Raw genomic sequence first — 26,413 nt, 5'->3', positions numbered from 1 at the left:
TGACTGATGAACTTCGGTACTTTAGAGTCACAAGAAGGATAAGGCTCCGTCTTACCATGGCTGCTGCTGTGGCCTGGGCTGCCGCCCCCGTCTGACTGACTTGCTGTTGACTGGATTTGATTTTGGCCTGCAAGTGTGCAGGCGGGTGAAAATACTTGCACTTCTCCCTGGAGCAGCGGCTCTTGATGTAATCCATGCAAACAGTGACTGTGTTATCGGTGGTGTCAATCATCGGGCTGTCAATGGGATGAGCAAAGCGGCAATCTGTCTCCCCTCTCGAGCAGCTGCCCCGCTGAAACTCCCGGCACACCTGAAAGCAGTTGTTAGCACAGTCGGAGGGGTTTAGCTGTCGCCCATTAGGAGCCCCCGAGACGTATTAACGCGTTTTTCAATTCAATCACACCTCCCGGGTCTTTAGTACCTCTAATTTGTCTGCACGCTGCAGCTTCTGTGATGGAGAAGAAGAAGACGAGGAGGAAGAGGAGGAGGAACACTGGACCGTGACAGCTGAGTTGCCAGGAACGAGAACTTGGGTGCTGGAGAGGAGGTCTGAGGGGATGAGACTCATTCCATGGTTCAGAGGGGTGATGTATGACCCATAACCCAGGCCGGTATTAGTGCCAAGTCCCTATGGAGCAGAAGATGTCGGCAATGAGGGGAGAGGACCTGTGTTACATTTTAGACATGAAAAAAGAAAAAGAAATAAATATATTGTTGTAGAGTCATTCTAAGGATCTCACCACAGGCTGCATACTCGGTCCAGGGATCATCATCTGCATCTGCTGGGCAAGCACTGCCGCCGCCGTCTTCTGCTGGATAAGGTTGTTGCGTCCATTTATCTCTAGCTGGGTCTTCAGGTGAGAAGGAGGATGGAGATACTTGCAGTTTTCTCTTGAGCATCTGCCCTGCAATTGGAGAAAAAAAAATGGAAGTCGTCAAATCATCTTATTATGATGGTCTTTGAAGAAATAAACCGTGCATTTAATATAGAATAATAAAAAGAACAGTTTTACCTTAATAGTTTTTATAGACATGCATTTTTTTTTTTTTTTTTTTTTTACCTGAACACGAAAACATGTCAGCACTATAGCAATAAGCTTAATAAAATTGTGAGCAGCATAAACTGGAGCCATTTAAAAAGGACATTTTAAACATTTTACTTACAGAATTAAATCATCTATTATGTCAGTGCTAAGTTTTAAAAGTACTTCTGATCCTCCAGATGATTTAATGGATTCCTCAAACTGTCATATTTCAGCCTTCCTCTGGGTTCTCCTACATGTTGCATCAGTATTTATTACTTTACTTTTTTTCTTTCTTTTTTTTCCAAATAAACAAAAAAATACTCCGGCTAAATCATCATGCACCTCCCTCTGTAAATATTTATTTAACCTGCCTGATCTTTCCTGAGCTCTGACCTTTACACCTGCAAGTCTAACATTGCACCATATTAGGAGGGCATTCTGCCGACAATATTACCACAAACAACAAGAGTAAAGCCACAGACAGGGTTTATATACATTATTTATATCCAAATTATTTAGCAAACTCAGACTTCTAGCCTATGCTAGTTTGATGGATGGATGGATGTGAATGAAGTCTGGAAATATAAATGTTTTTTTTCTACACTCCATTATCCTTTTGTTTCCTGTTCTCACCAAGAAAACACACTCCGCACCTTTTCAGACTGTGGAAGTCCCCTTGAAAAACTCTGGGGTTTCACTGTAGATCCACCACAATGATTAAATCTGGTTAACAGATACAGTATTACTTCAAAAGTTTTAAAATTTTAAACTGCTTCAAAAAGGGAGCGTAAACATTAAAACATGATTTAAATAAAACAATAGTAACCTAACACTGTTTAAAAAACTTAAACTGCTCAAAAACGTTCTCCAGGGAGTCTTCCTTGGTCAACGTGATTAGATTTATTTAGTAATGTTGCCTAGAATACCTCTGAAGCCTTCATAGAACAGCTAAATTAAACACATGTGGCCTCCATTTACAGATCAGATTACCTCTGAAGCAGGGTGGTTGCACTAGCTTATATTTAGAGGCATCTGAGTAAAGGGGACTGAATATAAATTCAATTCAATTTTATTTAGATATTGCCAATTCATGAAACATGTCATCTCAAGGCACTTTCCAAAGTCAAACTCAATCAGATTATACAGATTGGTCAAAAAGTTTCCCATCTAAGGAAACCCAGTAAATGGCATCAAGTCCTGACAAGCAGCATTCACTCCTCCTGAAAGAGCGTAGAGCCACAGGAACAGTCGTCTGCATTGTCCATGGCTTTGCAGCAATCCCTCATACTGAGCAAGCATGAAGTGCACACACTTTTTAAATATTACCTGTTTTAAATATTAGTTATAGCTGAATACTTTTGCAAGGTGATGGATTAATGCACCATCAGGTAAACAAGAATGGTCTTCTTTTCTAGTAACATGATGAAACCAGAGCATCTTTAGCTGACCACAGCCAAATGAGTCTGTGTGTACTTTTTTTTAATAAAAATATTGATTGTTAAATTAGCATTTTTACTTCCGTTTACGTTTCTAGGATAGTTTTGAGCAGCTGACTTTGAAAATGCATACATGTACCTCTCCATAGGCTAAAATGTCAAACCGTCTAAAGAAACAGGACAAGTTTGTGCATAAGCAAATCTGACTCACTTTAGTGAAAGTCATGGGATAGCAGCAATGGGTCAAAAATCAAAGCCCGTGCACATTCCTCTTTAACACCAAGCCAGTTCTGTTAGGAAGAATTTGTGCAGCTTCATTAATAATTGCTTTGATCTTCTTTTCTAAAACAAGGAATTTAACATAAATGGTCATAGCATGAAGAAGACGTTTAAAAATGAGGGGGGGGGGGGGATATTTCTGGGTTTAAAACAACGTTTATTAGGAAAATTAATTGCAATTTAATATTATTCATCTTTCCTCCATACTGTATTTCAAGGTTTGGATTTAGTGAATGCAAACATCTTCGCTTGACAATAAACCACTCATTTCCATGGTCAGTGCAAATAAAAGCTGTGCAGTTCGCCTATAGTAAAGCTATAGGAGTCAATAATAATATAAAGATCTGTAGGCCAGGTTTAAAGGAGGGTTCACACATTGAACGCTGGGAAGAAAATCATAATTCCAGCTTTTGTACGGCACCTTTGCTGCCCTGATGGTCTTGGATGGCTGTTGTTTTGGGTAAACATCGCATGTGCAAATATAGGTGCAGACAATGTTTTGGTAAAAAGAACAAAAGTAAAGCGGTTAAACTTTAACTGCTAAGCAATAAGACTCAGGAATTTCCAACTAAATTAGTTATATTTTGCATGAAATAGATGTTAAAGAGCTATTTCCAAAACAAAATTGGACCTTTTTTTTAAAAATTAATAATTTTGCTTTGGCTTTCTGTAAGTTTATATGTTATTAATAGAGCAGCATGATCAGCCCAACAAATGACTACAAATAAATTTTAAAGCATTCCCTTTATTCGTTCACCCCAGCGATTTAATGGGCTCTCCTTCACCAAAAATATTGCTGATATCTAAAAACTCTTTATTTTCTTTCTTAAAAAAATGTCAATAACAAGGAAAACTCAGTGCATTTACAGATCCGGACCCCCACTTTAGATAAAGAGATGAAGGAATTATACTTTGTGTTAATGCTTTTAGCCTCCAGACCCCAGGGGTACACAGGAGCAGTAAATAAAAGTAAAAAGAAGAGATCAGGCAAGGACTCAACATGGAAATAATCCCGGGAGCAAAGCTGTATGGGGATGTGCAACTGAACGTGTTAGAGTGGATTAGGGAAGAGCCGGCTCCGTACAGAGCAAGCGGGAGGATAAACTGGCTCTAATCCAATTGGCTGCTAGATTTTTATTTTTTATCTAACTAAATATAACAACATGCATCAGGTATTTTGTGTAACTTACAGAAAACTGTTCGATTGTTTGGCCTTTTACATGATATTTGAGATAATGGCTTTGAGACTGGAGTTTGGCTTTGACTTCTGGTTAATGTCTGGACGTGTGGGCAGCGTAATTAGGCGAGGGACTTTGAGAAAGGTTTGTTGCAGAAAATACACACTGAAAATGGGCCGCGTTATGGGGGAAGGTCATAATTATTTATCTTATAAAAAGTCATTTGATCAGCACAGTGAATTAAAGTAAACCTAAGGAAGAAGCAGCCCTTTCCATATCTATTAGCACCCCTAATATAGAAGCTTAAATACCTTAAAATAAATATTTTATCAGATCAGTACAATCTAATTTTCCTGCAGTTCTCTAACAGTAAACTTTGGATATTTTTATTTTAGCCCTCTTTGCCATCCCATTCACTGTGTATCTTGGCAAGATAAACGTGGATCCTTCCCCAGCATTGTTTCTTTTAATCTTTGTAATTGTCGCTCTGGCTGTACGACATGGGCGAGTTCAAGTGAGCAGCAGCTACTTTCTTTTAGCCAAACTGTCTTTAGTGGATGTAAAAAACACATCTGCCTTAGTTCAGTGGCATGCTCTATTGTCTTTCCCTTTTAAAAAAAAAAAAACTGACCTGAAATTCATACCCAGTGGAAACAGGAAGTCACAGATTACTAATAAACCAAAGCCCTAAGGGGAACTAAGAAGTCATTTGGTGTCTTTAACACAAATTAGACATGTCATGCTCTAGTGAGCTGAGACACGACACATTATTGGACTCCAGCTTTGGATAGTTTTTAATCAGATGCATCAACACGCGTTCAAAAAGGTTCCCCCGCCTTAGAGAGCCGCTGACCCCTATTTTTTTTGGGTGCGTCTGATCGATGCCACTAACATACAACACCCCTTAGATACATTTGTTAGGGTGGCACTAATTGGGAAAACAATTTCTTAATTAAGACTGTACTCTACAACGTATTCAAACATGTTTCGTTTTTGTAAATTTGCTGCAGTAAAAAAATTAATATGAAGACTTTGTATACAACTTTATCAGTGGTGCCAATAAACATGGAGAACATATTTAAATGCTGCTATGGAAAACCTGTAGGTTACAATGTATTTAAAGTTATAGATCAGGCTATTTGGTCCCATTCTACTAAAAACCGCCCACAAAAGCAAGGTAAAGCAAGGATTAAACAGGTTTAAATTTGATGCAGTAAACATACATTTTATCATAAACTAGTAGCAAACATGTATAAAATGTTTTATATCTAGTACTTAGCCCAGTATATACAATTGAAACAACTGTTGATATAAATATTAAAACAGTTTAATAAAATCATGAATAAATTTGATCACTTTGATTCAAAACAAAGGTTTTGGCACCAAACCACTTATTATGACATAATTTAATTCACATAATGCATTAATTAGCTAACAGTGGCAATGCAATATTATGCAAACAGACATTTAAGTGAATGTTTTCCATAACTCTCTTATAACATGGCTGTTGACTTATTCCATTAATTTTAATACTGTAAACAATTCTAAAACTTTATTCAGTGAATTTGCTTCATTATAAAGTTTTTTTTTTCTTAGACAACGTAATAAAAGAAGGAAACCTATATCTTACCTTCAGTGAGTCAAAGCAGGCAATGACTCTCCCATTTTCGACCTGGCAGCTCTTGGGTGGATGTGCAAATTTGCATTCCTCATCACTGCGTGAACAGTTTCCCCGCTGAAACTGGCGACAGACCTCCAGCGTCAGCCATTTGGTGTCTCTTACTGAAGACATGTTTAGCGCCATGTCTCAGAGGTTTTCACCACAGAGTTAAACGTTAAATGTCAAGCTCACGGTTTAAAACCAGACGTACTGAATGCTGGAGATTAATACACCATGTAGGTTTGAATTCAGTGTTTGTCCTTTTTTTTTTTTTTTTTTTTTAAAGAAGCTAGGTCCACAAGTTATTTCAGAGAGACATTATTAGGTCATCCTTTTATGTCCGTTTCTTCTTCTTCTGGTAAAAGTTTCTGCAATATTCTTGGTGCTGAATGTGTGCAAAGTGGCCCCAGAAGGTTTGCAGTCGAGGTATCATGTGTTGGTTCCTGGGTTTGGGTTTAAAAACAGAGCATAGGCCAGCTATGACTGTGAACCAACTTCAGGCTGGGGTTGTCTTCTCAAAGGCACTTCTATTGCTGACCTGTAAGAAAAAAAAAATGAAAACTGTTCAATTTAGCACAGAGAACAGATTCTTTTAGGTCATCTCGAAAGTTTTTTTTTTTTTTTTTTTACATATATCAAATGTTATGATTTGGTTGTTTCTATCTCAACACAAAGTCAAACCCTTTACAATGCTGTTTTACTGAGAAGGAGTCGATGTTGGTGGGTTTTGTTGGTGGGTTCTCGACTGGCATTTTACAGAGAACACCTGAATCGGCAAGTTTGGCACCGGCGCCTTGTTCCTTTTACAGATGTGGAAAAGGTTCACGCTGAGCTCTTGTGATGGACATGAAAGGGTCTGAAGAAGCTGCGGTCAACGTTATGCCGTCTGCAACAGGGTTCATCATGATTGGTCTAGTGGTGGCCGAGTGATGGTCTGGGGGGAGGCATATCCATGGAGGGTCTCACAGATTAGTACAGTATAAACACTGACACCTTGGCTGCCATTAGGTATCAGGGTGGAATCCTTAGACCCATTGTTATACCCTTCACTGGTGCAATGGGTCCTGGGTTCCTCTAGATGCATGATAATGCCCGGCCTGATGTGGCAAGAACATGCAGGCAGCCTCTGCAGGATGAAGGAATTGATACCATTGACTGGCCTCCACACTCCCCTGACCTAAGTCCAACAGAACATCTGTGGGACATCATGATTAGGTCCATCAGGATGCACCTCAGACTTTACAGGAGCTCAGTGATACCCTGGTCAGGATCTGGGAGGAGATACCCCAGGACATCGTCTATAATCTCATAAGGAGCAGGGCCTGATCTTGTCAGGCACGTGAAGACCATAGAAACTGCATACCATGATTTTGAGTTGCTTCAATGACATTTCAGCAAACTGGACAAGCCTGCTGCAGCAGTTTTGTAATTTCATTTTATCTGTGACTTAAGCTCTATGTTGGTTTATAATTTTCATTTTCATCAAATGATGGGGCGTCCTTTTGTTCCCGACACATTTTCCATTCCCTAGTAGTATGAATATCCAGCATGTTTTGTTTTACAATTGAGATCTAGTGTGTTTTCAAAGTGTTTCTTTAATTTTCTTTGGGCAGCGTATTACATAGTATAAAAGCCCATAGCTTGCTCCCACAAATGGAGATCTGGGCTGATGAGGATATTGTTGCTGTATCTGAGACTTGGCTTTCTAAAAATATGTGCAGGATTTAAAAAAAACACATCTATTAATAGGTTTAATATCTATTGTTCAGACCGCGAAGAAAAGGTGTTATCTTGATTTGCTAGATCCCGTATTACTGTTTTGAAGGTTGTTGCTTGTTCCAGACTTCTGCCATTGTGGAAAGTTTGGTATTATCAGTCTAATTTGTCTTTGACTTAAATGTCCAAGAAATCATCCTGGTAATTGATTTTCATTGGGACTGGTTAATATCAGACAGAAGATTTTAAGAACACTGTTTTGCTTGATATTTGCTTTATATTTTTCTCAAATTATTGACAATTCGCATTAACTCCAAACATCCAGACAAATCATCTCTTTTTGACCTTTTCATCACATACATGCCGCAAAAATACTGAACAACGGCGGTTGTTGTGAATGATTTAAATGATCATTGCAGTTAGAGACACTAAAATCCCTGTTAAGCATATTTTTATCATAGTGCTTCAAAGCACTATGAAGCACCTTAGTGAACGGGCCTTCCTTCTTGATTTATTGCATTAAAATTAGAAGCACATTTCTCTGTTTGATGAGATTTAACCTGTAACTACTTTTTTGATAGTTTTAGTCATTCTATTGAAAAATATGCTAAATTTTTTCAGCTGAGTTAAATGTCGAGTTATTTCCTGGTTCACCACTGAATTAGCAAGCCTCTTGCACATGGGGAATTCAGATTCTAAAGTTGACAGGCCAAATTTCCATCTATTACCAAACCAGTGTACTGCTGCAATGCAGAAAGCAAATCAGGATTATTTCTTGTATTAATACTACAAAATATTTAAATAACACAAAATAAATGTTACCAAACTGTTAAGACTTTCTTAGGCAATTCTTATTGCTGAATTTTGTAAACATCACAAATGGTGTACCACAGGGTTGTATCTAAAGTCCAGCTCTGTTTTCAGTTTATGTAAAGTGCGTAGGTGTAAATGCTACAGAATCTTGGAAACATGTTTATCCTGACGACACTGCGATTTACTGCTATGCAAAAACTTTTACAACTGTGTTTGGGTGTCTGCAGTCTGCTTTAGACTTTATTCAATCTGACTTGCTTTGTCTGAGACTCGTCCTAAATGCGGATAATACAAAGGGCATCCTGTTAGCTAACTAAAATAAAGTTTCACAAACTCCCTCTCAAAAAAACAATGGCAGGTACTTCAATAGAGTTTGTAGAGACTTGCAAGTACTTTGGTATATAAATTGATAATAAGGTTTTAATTTAAGTCACATATTGAATATGTCATAAAGAACTTTAGGACTAAACTAGGGTTTTTCTCCAGAAACAGAACTTTTTAAGTGCAAGGAAGCATCTTGTGTTAATGAACTTCCCGTCTCTGTTATTTACTGTAATGTTGTTTATATGAATGCGTTTGCCAAATCTTTGCCTATGTTTATCAAGGAGGATTACGGTTCATAATTTCACTCATCGCTGTGCTTTATAATCTTAGGTCAGCTGGCCATCACTACCAATCTGAAGACTCATACATTGGTACATTTTATCTATTAAGCTATCTTTGGAGATTTCCCTTTGACAGTCTAGTTGCAGACAATGCTCTCCGGACGATCAGAACTCTGGGGGAAAAAAAATAAAAATTCTTGCTCTGTCTGCACCATCACATTGGAACACCCTATAGCAGAGTCTGAAACTATCCACATTGTTTCCTCTGGGGCAATTCAAATTTATTCTAAGAAAAACAGATAATTCTTGATTTTATTTAGACTGGGCCATGATTTATTTATTTCTAGGATCTTTTTACAACTTTATGTTGTAAGTTAAAGGCAGGTTTAAATTAGGTAATTTCTTAATCTTGATTAGATCCTGTTGCGGCTAGTGACATTAAACTATGCTTTTTCAAAAAAAAAAAAACAAACTATGATTTAATCACAGTCACATTTAATTCACGATTCTTCGCTGAACAATTTAACAATCATGGTCAAATTATGATTAAAAGATGGAGTCATCATCTGACACACTTCTGTCTATACTAACAGGTAAAGACATATTTTCATGAGAAAAGAATCTGAGAATCCAATTTCCAACATCAATGTCTTCCGAGGTTTTGTAAGGGTGTATTTATACTAGGAAAGTCCACTTAGTCCGTTTGTTTGGTCCAGACCAAAAGTGGACTCCCATTGGACAGAAATGCGCAGGATGTAGTACAGACCCAGAAATGGAGGAAAACTATTATGGAAATCCGCCATGCAGCACCTCTGCTTTGCATATTTTTGCCATAATTGCAAATGCTAAAATCATTGTAAGTGTCAAGAGCAGCTCACTCAATGCAGGTTTCGAGACAATTTATTTCTCATTTTGGTACTTCTGCGAGCTAAACCAGAAGGAGTCACCCAGCGTGCTGACAGCAGCATTTCTAAGCAACAGGTACAATGTTTACCGTTGCGGTGGCTTAAAGGAGCAATAAGTATGATATTTACTGTAAAATCAACCTAAATCATTCTCATTTGTTACCTGGGATGGTAGTAACATTCCCTAAACAGTCGGCCCTCTCCATCAACAATGTCTTAGTCAAGTTTTCCTCCTTTCAAACCTAGACGTACGGTCCGGAACTACTTCGGTTCAGAGTGTAGCTCGTGTTTACTTCTTGGTCATATGAGAATTCACAGGGTTCCCAAAACAGAACGTAGCATTTGGCATTTTATCTTGGTAAAAAAACTGCAGCCTGCAGCCAGTAAGAGACACGGACCAGAAATAGAGCAAAATACAACATCATATACCTATCCTGTGGAAGTAAAAAATTCATTGGAGTATCACAGCCAATACGGATCTCCATGAAAGGCATCGTGTATGTGTTGTTCCAATTTTCACCACTAGGTGTCTTTATTACTTAATATTCCTTTAAGTCCAGATAGACGTATGTTTTCTGTAGTTGGTTCGGATCAAGACCATTTTGTATTCGCACTAGAAGCGAACCACACCAGAGACATTTAGGAAGTGGACCTCAAAAAGGTCCGTTTGTGTGATCTGGACCAGGGTTCTCCTTGAGTTTATTCACGTCAGCACAAAATGTCCAGTCCTAGGCGAAAAATGAACTCTGGTTGGTTTAAAGCGGACTTGCATCACTCAGTTCCTACTTTCTAAAGTACTTTCCAGGAGATTTCAAAGTAGGTTCTGGAGGGATCCAAGATTGCTTTTCTCTTGTTTACAAGAAAGACAATTTCTTTTAGTAATGGTGGAGAAGCTAAAGGAGGGCTACCCGTTAGTGTAAATAATGCAAGGCTGTTTTAAAACTACTACTGAGAGCTACAGCCGACTGCAGGCTGCCAGCATGGACAGAGAGCCCGAGTGTTATTATCTGCTTGCTACACCTCTAGTTTTACTTTGTCGAGTGCAGAATAAAAACAGATTTATTAAAAAAAAAACGATATTCCATGATACTACACGGTTATTTTTAGACAGATACCTTTCTAATTTCCTATGACAAACAAACTTCCCAGCTGAATGAACGGTTTCAAATTGAAATCTTCTGAAGTATAAATCACTTTGAGGTTACCATTAAATACCATTCAATTATTTTAGATACTGTAGTAAATCTGTTTTGATTTGTGTAAATACATTGAAACCATAGAGAATTACACCAATATTTAGCTGTGAAACTTTTCCCAAAAAACACCCAGTAACATAATTCATGCACCCACAGAGCACAGATAATTGCCTTTGACAACGTGTTGTAGATTGCCTCAAAATGTTTATAAAGAAAATCAACTATCAGTAAGATTTTATTCCTCTGATCTTGCTCCCAGCATGAATTTCCAGTCTGAACATCTTCCTTTGGACAATATATTTAGTTTTATTAGATATTACAAATATTCTCACTTCTAATACTATCTTTTAATGTAACAGCAAAGCGACATATTTCATATAAAGCACAGCAGATTTATTTGAGCCACACTTCCTCAGCAAACGTTAGCTTGTTGCACAACATGCACAGTGCCCCGACTGTTGATCTGCTAGCGTGTGTAGCTGGGTTGAGTCATGAGAATCAATTAATCAATACCAATATGTGAAACATTTCCGAGCTCCGATCTATACTTAGGGTACAGCTTCTGGTCTCTGTGCCATTCAACTCCAGCAATACCCATTATGTACTTTTCCCTGTACACTAAAGTTTATATGCAAACACTCAACTCTTCCTAGATCTGTTAGAAAGATTATGTGAACATCTGGACAGGAAGGCTAACTTTAAATACACCATGCGCTATGGAGAGTACAACGTGTTAGTGACAAAGAACATGTCCCACGCAGGAAGAGAAACAGAAACCACGGGGTCAGACCTGGACAGTAATTCTACGGCTAAAAAGGTAGAAAACCCTCCATGAGTTAAATCTGCCTGAGAGGAGAGAAGTTTCTCCTTTAAGAGAAAGTACCGTGCTCAGACTCGAAAAAAACCTACCTCTGATGTTCTTCCTCCCTCTCTTTAGCAACCGTCCGTGTAACACCAAAGCATACAACAGCAAATTCCTTCAGGCGCAAGTCAGGAAACGGGAGCAAGAAAAGCTTCCTCTCTCTGACTCCAAGCGGCTCTGCACTACTTTTTGAAGCTGAAAATGAAAGCTAGACGAACATTTTTGAGCTGGTTGGTTGTTAGAATGGTGACAGGGAAACAATCTTTACCCTCGCCTCCCTGTCCCACCGATCCAGAGACCAAAAACTGGATTTTTTCCAAGCAGTCAAAACAAACTGTCTGCCAGGCTCTGACTAAAACACTTCCAGCCACCCCCTTCCTGTCTGTGTGCAGGGCTCTGGAAACACCCTCCCAGTCTGAAACTGTCCAATAGGAAAGAGGCAGCAGATCCACAACTGGAAAACTTCCTGCTGACCAATCTATCCATTTAGTGTGACTACTGAGAGGTAATGGAGTTCAATATTCACTCATTAAAAAGCACAAAAAGCTCATCTGTGCCAGTGTTTTCAAAACCCTAATATTGTTTAAAGTTAGTTACCATACCGTCAGCCGTTTGTCACGAGTCACATTTTAATGAAAGCCCGTGAAGATCGTGCAAGTTTTTATTTTTAGACTTTAATCGTTTAGGTTTTTACTTCAGAAAACAAAAGAAATCCTACGCAACAGTATTGATCTCTTATGCATGTCTTACATTCTAACTGAAGACCAAAGCACAACCTCAGACATGAAGTGACTAGTTCTTCAAAAAACGCCTTTCCTGCAGGCATGAGGCGTTCGTGCAACGCTAACCCCGGCAAAAAGGAAGCGCTGTGCTTTGCATTCGCAAATCAAGTAAAATGAAAGTTAAGATAAAAAAAGAACACGCAACAAAACTCAAGACTAAACATCAACTGATCGGGCTTTTCCTGGCCTTGGCTGATTTTTGATTTTCTTATGTATTCCTTTTCTGAGGACACTTATGCTTAAAAAAAAAAAAGAAAAGATAAATGTCCTGCAGGGGATTTGATTTGTACTTTTACATCCAACAGAAAATGAAGGATTTATAGACTACCTCTGATGTTTGAGTCAAAGTATTTCTCCCTTACCTTAATGATTTTTATATTTAAAGGAAATAGAATACATTCTAGTAGTACCTGCTGTTGTTGGATGTGTTTATTGACAGAACCGCATTAGCGTTCTAAGTTTTGATGCAGCTAACCAACAGTGGGAGAAAAAGAGTCTGATTTTTCAGTATTTGCCGATCACCAATTGATAAACACTAAAAACTAAAAAGATTAGCCGACCACGACTGATTAAACTGTCCGATTCTGATCACCTGCTAACTGCCTGGTTCATCTCAGCACAAGTCATAATACAATTTTTCAGAAACAAAAGACAAAAAAAATTGACAATATATGCACTTAAAAACCATGAGAATAAAAAAAAAAAAAAAGTTGGAAATTCTGAGTTTCTGTTTGACTTTTGTATTTAGCTGTTAGGATACAGACAGCGGTGAAAAACATTGTCACGTAAACTTTTTCTAAAGCAAAGCACATTAATGAGTCAGTTTTTTTTTGTTGCATGAATCTTGAAAACAACATCAGCTTGTTTCTAAACATAGAGTAAACTTTGATCATTGTGTCGCAGTTTTGTTATATTTCGAAGTCACACAATTGTTTAAACGTATAATATGGTTATACTTAGGAAATGAACTCTGCTAATGTTTGTAACCTTTTCAAAAATGTATTTAAATAAAAGTTACACTGAGTCTTCTATCGCTGGTCTTCGGTAACTTTTTAAACTCATAGCCCAGATATTAAGAGTGGAAAAGACTTGTGACCCAGCTACTGGTTAAGTAAACATTTGCTACTTGTAAGTCTAGCAAACAGGGGTGTAGCTATGTTGTCTTTGGTCCAGTCACAGGATATGAAGTTCCACTACTGCCTGTGCCATCTTCTTCAAAAACTGCATCCTGTTCCCCAAGGATGCTTGATTCATCCGACGATGGCTGGATTTCTGATATAGATATATATATATATATATATATATATATATATATATATATATATTCATCATTAAATTACGTTAATGAATGTTTAAAATTAACTATAAAAAATTAAGTGATTTCATGCTTTAGCAGGTGCTTTTCTAACCAAAGTAAAAACTGTTTAAACATGTGTGGAGTTCCTTATTTGGACTGATACAACACACATCACTTTTAAACATGTTTAGCACTAACATTTTAGGTAATTAATTTAAAACATTTAAGTTTTTGTGTCTTTATTGCAGACTTTAACCGTAAGGTTTACTTTGTAAATGTTTGACCCAGAAATCCTTTTTTTTTTTGTTTTGTTTCCTGGCACAAAATTCTTAGTTGTCTTTTTTTTTTTTTTTTTTTTTTTTTTTGGAGCTGGAAAAACTCGTTTTTTTTCACAGACATGATCTTATCACTGAATAAGATAACTGAGGGGTTATTATACAATGTACAAACCGGAAAAGGTAGAACATCGATCAAAGGATGTTTGCTGAAAATGTAATGATGGTATCTAGAGATGAAAAGAAAAAAGGGTTCCGGCTTGTCACGGGTTTCAGTGTACATTGAGGAACCTAAATGACCCCCAGAACTTTTGATGTTAAAATGCTACGACTTTCCCTATTTCTAAGCTATATACATGGATTTGGTATAATTAGGAATAGATTTTTCCTTTATATGCTCCCAGGAGGGAAGGGCTGCATGTGAGAGTCCAGGGATACAAACATTAAAATCCACAACAACAACAATAATAACAATAACAATAATAATAATAATAATAATAATAATAATAATAATAATAATAATAATAATAATGACAACTTTACAGTAGAAAAGAATACAGATTAGTAAAAACGACACAGTAAGGAATACATAGGAAATGTAAACCCCAACCTCCATATTGAATTTTTAAAGAAGGTCTTTTATTGCTATTTTAAGTGAAACTACATGTTTTAACACACTGCACAACTCATTCAAAGTTCCCGACTAACATACCTAACATAATGTTGAAAACCTACAGCCTCGACAACCAGTGCATTGTGGGGTTTTTTTTATGCATGTGTACTATTTATTTTACTCTCGTAACACGTATACGTAAGATTTCGCCAATATTTTTTTATATATATTTATTTTGAAGACACTCCTCATAGCCCATCGCTGGTTATTTCGGAGCACCAGCGGGGCCCCGAGGCCAACTTAGGGAGCCGCTGATCTGCCTGGCGCTATATATCCTGTATCACACCTAGTCACCAGCACGGATTGATGGTTCCAAGAAAGCCCGGATTTGCATCCTTATCTTAACCTACAAATCGTGTTTTTTTAATTATTATTATTTACCCGGCAGCCCGTGAGCAGCGTTGCCAGTATATAACACCGTGGAGTACATTAACTGCAATATTTATTAGCTTGTGTCAGCGCTAATTAGAGGATCTGCTTACCTCATCGTTAGGAAAACGGTATCACGCAGCAGCGGCGATGGGAGGAGGACGGACGGCCAAAAACGGCGACCGAACTAGCCGAAAACAAGATGTCAAGTGTTCCCAATATGTCCGTTCAGCAGCCCGTCTGATTCCTGCCCCGCACCAAGAATTAAAGCTCGCTCGACCTAATTTCTTCCCCACTTCGTAGCGCCGCAAAGATTTAAGCAACAAGCTTTTGACAGCTTACTGTACGACCGTCATTTTCATGTGATGACGTAGTTTTCCGGGGTGAGCCGAACAGCAAGCGGGCGGACAAATACGCTAATGTACGCCGTTTTAGACCCAGAAAAGCTACTCAAGCATTAAAATCAACTATTTCATGTTTAATTAAAATACATGTAAAATGTTTATGCGAGTTAAAAGCGGCAATTTTATGAGCTGGGTGTGCCAGCACCCCCGTTCCCCGCCGCAGAGTGGTACAGTCCACACGAATGCCAGCAGGCTAAAAGGGCAAGGTTTTGCTTGTTACCAAGGAAACAGCAGTAAAAACCATGTGGGTTTTTTTAGATTACTTTATGTAAACACCTCTGCATGCACACACATAAACATATCATTAAAGAAATATGGTTAATATGTTTTTTTTATAAAATACATAATTTTGCCTTAAAAAAAAATCATATTTACATTTGTGGCCGAAAGAAACGCATGTGTTCCCACCTTGATATAATAAAAAATATGGTTGACTTCTTGATGACTACGTCTATTAAAAGCCTTTCATGTGTGAAACTGCTGTCAGGAGCAAATTAATCAACAGCAGAATGCACCACTGCAGCTATACGCTCAAGGTCAAATGACAAGGAAGCTAACCCAGATAGGATCATGCAGCCAGGAAAGAGAGAGAGAGAGAGGCAGACAGACACAGAGCAGGGAGCAATATTTTTATCATAAATTGCAAAATATCACTCTGCTGTAAGGGTTTTTGAATTATTTACTATCATTCTATTTTCTAGCCAGTTACATAAATGATCAACTGTACTTTTGTCCCAGTTATTAGAGATCAGATCGCGTTTAAAGTGACAAAACGTCAAGACCTTGAAAAGAGTAGTTGACAAGTAGTTTCCATAATTAATCAGCAGCAACGCACTGACTGAAATACAAACATATGGGTCTGCAAAAGTATTCATGATTCTCTCTGGAACCGGAACTACACCTGTCACTTCAGGGTGTTTGTTAGGGAGTTGATATGATAAGATCTCACAGTGGTATTTCAATGTGTACAAATTTTTTTTCTTTAAATTTTTCTTTACAAAAGAAATGGTGAAAAGTGTGCCATTGGCATTCAGATCCCTAAATCAAACCCATCCAATCGCACATTGTGTTTTGCAGGTTGGCCAAAAAGCTCCATTTTGGTCTTTACTGACCAGAGGAACTTCCACGTTTTCTGTCATGTCACTAGATCACACCTCAGCTGTGAATCTCAGCAGCTCCTCCAGAATTACCATGGGGTTCCTGGCTACTTGTCTACTTAAGATCATCCTTGCCCCACTTGTCAGTTTAGTTGAACGACCGTATCTTGAAAATTTTGCAGTTGAGCGATACTTTTTTGGATATGCATATCAATAAGTGAACCCTGCACAATGTGATGTTTGGGGATTTTGTTTTTATGTTCCTTGGTCTTCATGATGCTGTTTGTTCACTAATGTAGAAATCTCTGAGGATTTCAGAGAAGAATTGTCTTTGTGATAACTACTCAAAGAACTCTGTTTACTAAAAGGCAATTGGTTGCACTTAATTTTAATCTGAGGTTTCAGAACAAAGGAGGTTAAAATTATGCACACCCCAGTCTTTTCAGAGTTTTCTTTTTTTTTTTTTTAAATGCAATAATTCCCACACAATTGCACTCTACTATGTCACAAAAAAGGGTTCGGTCCCTAACCCTTTCTTTGTTTTCAAACCTCTGCAAAATTTTGTCTGCTCATTTTGCCTCTCTTTGAAATAAGAGAAAAAACATTTAATAAATGTCTCCTTTTGGAAAAATGCTTAATTATGGACAGTAACATTTTTGGGGGGAAAACATTTCTTCTAGGAGTAGTTTTATTACCCTGTACTTGTTACTTCTGCTTGAGTAATAATAATATGAGGTAACACGGCTACTATTTGAGTATATTTTCTTTTTACTACTTCTGAATGAGGAACAAGCAGGTTTCAATCATGAATGCACCAGACACATACAAACACGTCTGTAAAGATTTCAGGTTTGTGAAGAAGCTTAATTTTTTCATATATATTAGCATATATATTATATATATATTATATATTAGCATATATTACTTTGAAGTATTGGCTTCAAAAGTTTTATAATGTGGAAAACTAATCTTTGCAAATGTGTGTTTCTTCTGCTCAAATTTGTTATTTTGTAATAATGTGGATTATTTTTACCATATCAGTCAATGTACAAGAACCTGCACATCATTTATATTTGTTCTGTATTATTTCCTAATTTTCACAAATTAAATCAAATTAAACCACAATTCAAAAGTACTCAGTACTTAAAAATTAACCTTTTACCTCTACTTCAGTAAAAATATATTGAATTATTGCTACTCTAGCTTGAGTACAATTTCTGGATACTCTACCCATCTCTGCATGAAACAAATTCTGACAAGTGATCAAAGATTTATATATATACATATTATCAAGAATTGTGAATTGAGCTTTGATTTAAATACCAGAGTTGCAGAACTATGTTTAAATGGCATCTCACATAGAGATTGGCTTCACATTGTTTACATTTACCCACTTGTCATAAACTGAAACAGTCACCACTATTTTCTCCTTCCTTTGCTTTTTTCCGTCCTCTTGAGGCCACAGAGGAGCTTTATCTGATGTGTCACAGTGACAGATCTTAAACTGGAAATGTGCCACTGAGTGCCACAAAGAAAGGTCACCATATTGCTCCCTTTGAGGAAAATGTCACTGTCAAAGTGAATCAGAAATAAAAACAATGAGAATGCACCAGCCTATGCTTTCATTTGTTTGACCTTACAGCTGATTGTTGTTCACATTTCCCCCATTTGGTCTTTAGTTGGTTTTGTGCATCCACTGTGAAGTGTGCATCCACTTCTCAATAAATAATACTGTTGTTCAAAGGCTGCTGTTTAAAACTCATTTAGCACATGTACATTGGTACATTTGTATTTATTTAACGAATCTTCAACAGTTATTATAAAACTAACATGCAAACAATCACCGCGAGTCCAAACAACTGCAAATAGAACCAAATTAACCCAGAGTTTTCTCTCACCAGTATCAATTAATGGTTAAAAAAAATGTTCACAACTGTACAAATGACAAATTTGTATATATATATATATATATATATATATATATATATATATATATATATATATATATATATATATATATATATACTAAAATAATTTCCTTCGGTGTGTTTAATACTCAATATGAGCTTCACTTTTAAAATGAATGAATCTTCAAGACACAATTATTTCTTAGGATGCCCTTGTCAATAGATGTGAAACACCCCAAAAATATTGATATATTAGGCGTCAGTGTGTAATATATATATATATATATATATATATATATATATATATATATATATATATATATATATATATATATATATATATATATACCGGTATATATATAAATTTCTAATTGTATTATTATTAATAATAATATTATTACTGTGAACAAATAAAATCTCATAAATGGTTAATAAACACCCTGTTAAAATTCAGCAATTTTGCAAAGATTTCGCTGCATTTGCAAGATTTTACCACAAGATGGCAGCCATATCCTGACTATGATTTTTATGACTTCGTCGCTCATAGGCGATGTAAACACCAGGATTGCAACTTTGTGAATCAAAAGACCTTGAATAACTTACTATGTATTAGCAGTTCAATTAGATCCCTAGTCACCATAGTTTAAACTCTGCATAATAAAACTTGGATCGACTTGGTTTTACAAGCAGCATTACATTCTAATGATTAATGATTTAAAATGTTCATCAATCCTAAAAGAAAAAGTGTGGACTTTTTTAATGTTATGTTTTTGTCACTCACTAATGGTAATATATAAACTAAAATCTTCCTAGACACCTGATAGACCGTCTCTGTATTTAGAACAGTTTGGAATCACTGCCAAGGGTTTCAGAACACAAACAAATACAAGAACAAACAATGTAAATACCAACGGTTTAGCTGCATACTTTTTGATCGTTACACACTTCCCTTGGTGGAACCTTGACTCTGATTGTCACGGTGATACCATCTGGATGGAAAAGACGTGCCGCAGTCACAAGCAGAAATGCTGAGCTGGCAATCCGTACTAGTTAACCCAAAGGGAAGCAGAAAGCTGAGTATGTTAGAGACTAAGCTGGAATATATAGTGTGTTTCAGACCATATTATCCCAGCTCAGCATTAACAACTCTGTTGCTCATTGCTTTAATCTAATGTAATAATAATGCAGTGTTTTTTTTTTCTTATTTTGCTCTACAGTACAGTTTGTTATTCTTAGTTCTTTTTTTTGTTTGTTTGTTTTCTTTTTTTTACCCTTGTGTATATCTGGATTCTTCCATTTGTCTTTCACCTCACTGCTACTACATGTGAATTTTCCCACTCAGGGACAACAAAGGTTATTTCTATCCAACATGGAGTGTCATGGAGTGACATTTGGTCTGACTCTGATGTAGGCGTCAATTATTGACGTAAGAGTATTTATTGGATGAGTTTGTACTCAAGTGATGTGCAGCAGGTTTTTGAACGGGGTTCCAGGGAGGCTCCTAGGAGGAGAGGTAAGTGGTTAGATCTTGTTTCAGTAGATGAGGAGCGATGAGCTGATTTGAGCAGAAATTACTGAAACGGGGACAATTGTAGTTCCATGAGAAGAGCTAAGGTTGACAGGTATTTGATGATCCGTGGTCTTTTGTCCTTTTTTTTCCTTCCAGGTTGGAGCTGATTAGCTGATTAGGATGGAGAGGCAGGTGAGAGGAGCAGAGGAAGAAAAGAGAGAGCAGTTACCAGGAGGGCTGACGGAAGACCAAGACCAGAAGACCTAAAGAGGGTGAGAGATCCGGGTAGGCCTTTTTTTCACACAAATGTGAGGAAGCAGATCACTAGAGCCCAGAACTCAGTTTGTACCAGAGAAAACACGAAAGGTTCAAGTCAGAGCTTCGGGATGCAGAGAACACAGAGAGGGGAGAACCTGATTTCCACAAGTGAGCAAAACAATCTGGTATGTGTCTCAGGGAGGCGGCTAGTCGGAAGCTCCTCCTGATGAGCTTTAATGAGCAGCAGCTTTGGAGTCTGCGCCCGCTGGTCCAACCCTGAAAGGAAGGAGGAGAGAGGCACAACAAAACAAGCTGCAGACAGAGCAGGGACTAACTATACTCTATGTATAGAAGCTTCTTTCTTCAAGTAAAACTCCTACTTTGGAAAAGCACAGTTGGTTCATCTTACAACTCACTGTGAAAATGTGAAAAGTAGCATGCAGGGTCTATGTGTAGATATAATTTCACTGGGTTTGTTCTAGTTTATATTGCATCTTTTCCTGTGAAATATCATATTGGAGAAATTCTGATGAGAAGCAACATAGGAGATCACTTGCCTAACAAAACTATTTATGCCGACTTTGCTTTTTCAGATTTTGACAAATGATAGTGTATTATATTCAGATTTTATTTAGTACATCTACATGGTGTAAGGGAGAGGATGCATGAGTTCAGAAATATTTTTTTTTTACAACGAAAAAATCTGATACAAGCGGCTGAAATGAGTTTTCTCCGTAGTGTGTCTGGGCTCTCCCTTAGAGATAGGGTGAGGAGCTCAGTCATCCGGGGAGGACTCAGAGTAGAGCCGCTGCTCCTCCACGTCGAGAGGAGCCAGTTGAGGTGGCTCGGGCATCTGGTCAGGATGCCTCCTGGACGCCTCCCTGGTGAGGTGTTCCGGGCACGTCCCACCGGGAGGAGGCCCAGAGGAAGACCCAGGACACGCTGGAGGGACTATGTCTCTCTGCTGGCCTGGGAACGCCTTGGGATTCCTCCTGAGGAGCTGGACCAAGTGGCTGGGGAGAGGGACGTCTGGGCCTCCCTACTGAAGCTGCTACCCCCGCGACCCGACCCCGGATAAGCGGAAGAAGACGGATGGACGGACGGACGGACGGACGGACGGAAAAAATCTGAAAAGTGTGGTGTGTATTTGCACTGATCCTCTCTGACTCAACTTCTGGGGCAATTACACTGCAAAAAGGGAACTAAAAGTAGGTAAAATCCTCTTGAAATTAGTGTATTTTTCATTGATTTGAGCAGGTAAATGACACTATTTGCCAATGGAATAAGATTTTCGCATTTAAAATAAGAGCAATTTATCTCTATCATCTTATTTTAAGTGCAGGATGTCTATTTATCCTAGAAATTCTCAATCCATTGGCAAATAGTCTGATTTAGCCATTCAAATCAAGACAAAATATACTAATTCCAATCAAATTTTCCTTACTTTTACTTCCCTGTTTGCAGTGTACAGCCGTCGGGGCACGTCTCTACCATCAATTTTCAAGCCTTGACTATCATTCTCAGTTGGACTTAGGTCTGACCTTTGAATTTACCATTCTAACTATACATTATTTTTATTTTTTAAACCTAAACTTAACATTATAGCTCTGGCCGTATGTTTGTGACTGACTTGCTGCGCCATAGTCAGAAATCTTTTGAAGCCTCTCGGAGTTTTTCTCCCTGGACTAGCCTGTATTTAGCCTCACTGTTCATGCTGGTGAACTGTATCCCCACAACATGATGCTGCCATCGCCATGTGTCAGCATGGGGATGATTTATTCAGGGTGATGTGCGATGTTTTCGGCCACGCGTGGCAGTTTGCATGGAAACCATAAAGTTTCAGTTTGGTCTCATCTGATTTTATTTGTGGCTATTGCAGTAAATTGGGCTAAAACTACTCTATCCTTTTCTTTTCTCTTCACTTCACAACTATACGCTACTTTGTCTACTACTACGTCAAGCGCACAAAATCCCAGTAAAATTCTACAAAGTTTGTGGTTGTAATGTGACAAAATGCAAACAAGTTCAAGAGCATTGCACGACAAACTCATCAATTATGAGGCTGGGAATACAAAGGACAGTACACTTCATAACGCCACGGCTGTTTTGGTGCATGCGGTTCTCAGAAGGGGATCCAAAATTACTCTTTTTTTTATCTCCTTTTGTTTTCTAGCTGGAAAAAAAGGCTGAATAAATACACAAAAGTGTTTTTATATTTCTTTCATCACAAGGCTTTTATTATGTACAGATAAAACACAGAGAAAGCTCTCGAGACGTAACCAATTACAGTCAGACAAAGCTGTTCTCCAGCAGCAGTTGAAATCCTTTAAATTAAACAGATAAATCAGACCATCAGGGAGATTCGCTTTCATGGAGTGGCAGCACAAGTTCATTAAACCCTCCCTACAGAGTGGCGTGTCTCACCGTTGCTTCTGTTCATCACTTTATTCACATCATCATGTGAACTGCATTTCCTTTTATTGAAGGAAATCATTCAAGGTATCATTTATAAAAGCCACAGAGGTGACATACAGCAAATTCAACATCATGCTGTGGTTCTCTGACGATAACCGGGAAAAAACAAATGTCCTCTATAAAAGACACCAAAAGTTCATTAACTGATTATTTGTTTTCATTTTCAGGTTTTGTTTTCCCATAAACACACTTATATACATATGTACGGTATGTTAGAAGATTAAACGAGGCCCAGAGTAAAATGTTCGTTGGGATTCATTGGCAGAAATTGATTCCTCTCTTATCAGTCATCGGTTCGCTGCAAGCAAAAAATAATCACAGAATAATAAAGTGTCATCCTGACTGGCTGCTTGAGAAGGTTGTCCTTGAGGCTTTGTGCCAGAGAGCCTGCATGCCATTTTTGGTGGAAAGTAAGCCAAGAGCAACAACGTCAGCCTCGCAGACCGTCTGACACAAACAAATACAAAACTACAGTCCTGCGTAAAGGTCTGGAGCAGTTTCCTGACTCTCTATGCAATGAATTCCTCTTAAAGGGGATGGGGTTTCTTTACATCTATTAATGCGGTCCAGATCAATAGCTGTCCAGATTTCATTAGTCTTTCAAAGTTGGCAGCATTTTCATGTGTAGTCCAGTCCATGTTCAAAACCTTTCAGAGTTATCAGTGCATTTTCTTTTGATTTTACTTGGTTTCTTGTATATATATATATATATATATATATATATATATATATATATATATAAATAGAATGACGACATGAGCGCCCTGAGTTCTCCATGACCGGAGGGATTTCAACCCTGACGACGGCTCCGTGAGGCTGTTACCAGACGATTAAAACAGCGACCAAGTTCACTTTTTAATTAAGTGGTTTAAATGTGCACAACATATGTGTTTTCAACTCTGATTTTCACATTAAATAAACTCCTCTCTGTGAATTTTTTTCATTTTCTTCGCTTTTTCTTCTTTGTTTGCCTTTGTTAACCATGATATAACAATGATCGCCTGCCTCATTTAAATGTACATTAACATTCTATGCATTGAACCCGAATGTGTGTGGGCACACATTCGGGTTCAGCTGTGATCTACAAAGGGAAATTGCGTGCTGCTGTGCGTACAGTTTTGGTATGGATTCCATGCAATATTTTATAAAAGAGACCCCCGGTCGTTTCTTCATCATTGAATTTACCATTATTAATCTGAGACCATGTGTAAAACAGTTTAAACTGAAGCAGAACTAGACCCTGCAACATGACATTGATCAGAAATATCCACAGACCCTGAAACATCTCATAACTGATAGTGACGGGTTGGGCAGACCTTCCTCAGACTAACATCAGAAATGTCAAGATAGCGACAAGAAGAGTCTCACTAAACTTATTTCCATTAAAGTAACATCAGTTGTTAGGGGACAGATGATCCTATTCTAATTTTTTTCCCCCAGTGAGGTGCTTCCCAATTGAGATTACCAAATTTGTACCAGATTAAGACTGTCTGCAAATTATAATACAATACAACACATAAAATAATATAGGTTTGGAGGAAAAGTTCACGAGATGTAGACTGCTGATTAAAATGTACCAGTTTCAACGTTTAAAGTGACAGGAACCGGATTGTAATTTATATTATTATTATATTATATTATTATTTTAAATTTAGATGGTACCGCATATTCAAACCAATTGCTCAAAGAAGTGCTCCAGAAATGTAGTTTTGTAAGATCTCTTTTCCCACAAAGATGTCACTGAACTCCATTAGCTGAGTGTTGTTCAGCCAATGCGATGTTCCCCTCCAGACCAACCACCAGATGGTACTAAATCCTGCTCAATTAAAATTGAAAGTAATAATTTTTACCTAAAAAGGCACATTTCTTTCTGTAAAAAGTGAGTCAAAGGGGTTATTTCTAATTTAACTAATGCTCAATGACAAGCTTAGACCCTTTAAACTAGATAAGATTAAATATTGTCACATGTGCTTTTCCATATATATATATATATATATATATATATATATATATATATATATATATATATATATATATATATATATATATATATATATATAAACATTGTCTGTGAAAAACATATTGAAATTTGTTGATAACAGGTTAAGAGGATAATCAGATATGAGCCTTTTTTTTGTGGGGCTAATTGTATGTTGATAGGAGCATTTAAAGTCCATTTAACAATAACAATACATTGGAGTTTCAGAGAAACGCTTTTTAAAGTATTATTATTTTGGGTGGAAGGTGGGAAAGCGATCTGATATGTCCAATACGCACCGCTTTTGAAATGCCATGAATGGATGAATTCTTCATTACTCACAGGACAGTCCTATAATGCCGTGAGCTACACTCGAAACACTTGAGTGAGAAGTTAAATTGTGCACCACACTCCCTCCCCTTTTCCTCACACTACAGATGTAAGTGCTTTTGGTACCAGCAGGTGCCTATACAAAGCACGCCTTTCCCATTAGCTGACAAAATATTCATTCAACACATGCTCTGCAACGGCTCGATGAATCATTTAGACAAGATGGTGTGAAATTAAGGAAGACTGTGCCACATGAGGTATTTCATGAGAAAGTGCAATAAGGAAGGGAAAAAAAAAAACATGAGAAATTGCATTAACATTATAGCAGCAGATATCTGTACTGACATTTAGCGTCCATTTAACTTGATATGCATGTGAAGCGAGCGAGCATGAGATAAGACACAATAAACGACAAAGGCCGATGAAGCCTTTTAAAGTAGCTAAAATCGAGCGTTGAGTGTCCGGAAACTATCAGACAGAGAGAGAAGTGGCAGAAATGTTATATTTTTTCCCTCAACCATCTTCTCTGAGGCTTCGCCTTCCAGTCCTGGCTCTCTGCTGGTGTCAGAGCGCTCTCGGTGCCCACGGCGCCGACGCCGTCAGCTCTACAAATATGTAAGAAGCAGCCAGTGTGACAGAGGAGGGGCGTGACAACTGAATGCTGATCATCTCATTCTCATTCAGGCCACATGCCACCAAGATTTACCCTCCTCATCACATTCATTGTTTAGCAAATATTTATCAACCAACTTACCATGTTCGCACCTTTAATTGTTTCCCCCCCCCCCCCTCACAACAGATACAATGTTTGACAGAAGTTAAAGGTAGAGAATGGGTCGGAGCATGCCTTGACAATTAGGTGTTCTCATCACAGGTGTTTGTAATGATTTTTGTTTCAAAATCTAAAATATAATATTAATATTGATACTGAAAAAAGTAATTTTTACTTTTTTTGTGGTAAAAAGTGAGGAAGTAGAAATTTAGTAAGTAGAAATTTCGTTTTGGTTTTATTTCCCTTTCATAGTTAAATATTAAAAACTGCAGAAAAGAGAAATAAAAAAATGGGGCAGATTATTTTGTCCTTCTTTCTGTACAGATCTGAATGTATGTTGTGACATCTTGAATAGATTTGTCCAGTTCATTTTCAACAGAGAAAAATGGACATGAATATTAATCCCTTTGTTAATGCTTTAATGTAAAGCATTAACAAATTTGGACATGGATTTATTTATAAATTTTTTATTTTTTTAACTTTTACTGGACTGTGAGCAGTCCCACAGTGGTGCACTGGGTAGTGTTGTTGCCTTGCAGCAAAAGGTTATGGGTTCAAATCCATCTGTTGACCTGTCCAGGGTGTACCCTACCTCTTGCCCAGTGAATGCT

General features: G+C 37.6%; 1 protein-coding gene across 5 annotated transcripts in view; it reads right to left on the bottom strand.

The window, feature by feature from the left end:
* LOC105923464 (muscleblind-like protein 2a) overlaps positions 1-15,439 on the bottom strand; it is a 31,475-nt gene extending 16,036 nt beyond the window's left edge. For 4 of the 5 annotated variants that reach the window (XM_036139249.1, XM_036139253.1, XM_036139252.1 and 1 more), the window contains exons 1-5: positions 15,185-15,439; positions 5,549-6,116; positions 741-905; positions 422-628; positions 56-310 (exon numbers count right to left, since the gene is read on the bottom strand). In XM_036139249.1, coding sequence (XP_035995142.1) covers positions 56-310; positions 422-628; positions 741-905; positions 5,549-5,722 — 801 coding nt within the window. In that variant the 5' untranslated portion in view covers positions 5,723-6,116; positions 15,185-15,439. Of the gene's footprint in view, positions 1-55; positions 311-421; positions 629-740; positions 906-5,548; positions 6,117-11,722; positions 12,056-15,184 lie in introns of those variants that run through there. The other variant, XM_036139251.1, reaches the window with a different exon arrangement.
* Positions 15,440-26,413: the final 10,974 nt, after the last annotated feature.

This window comes from Fundulus heteroclitus, chromosome 7 (genome assembly GCF_011125445.2).
Source record: "Fundulus heteroclitus isolate FHET01 chromosome 7, MU-UCD_Fhet_4.1, whole genome shotgun sequence".
Taxonomy (NCBI): domain Eukaryota; kingdom Metazoa; phylum Chordata; class Actinopteri; order Cyprinodontiformes; family Fundulidae; genus Fundulus; species Fundulus heteroclitus.
The sequence above is the reverse complement of the archived record's forward strand: the minus strand, read 5'-3'. Positions and strand labels throughout refer to the sequence as shown.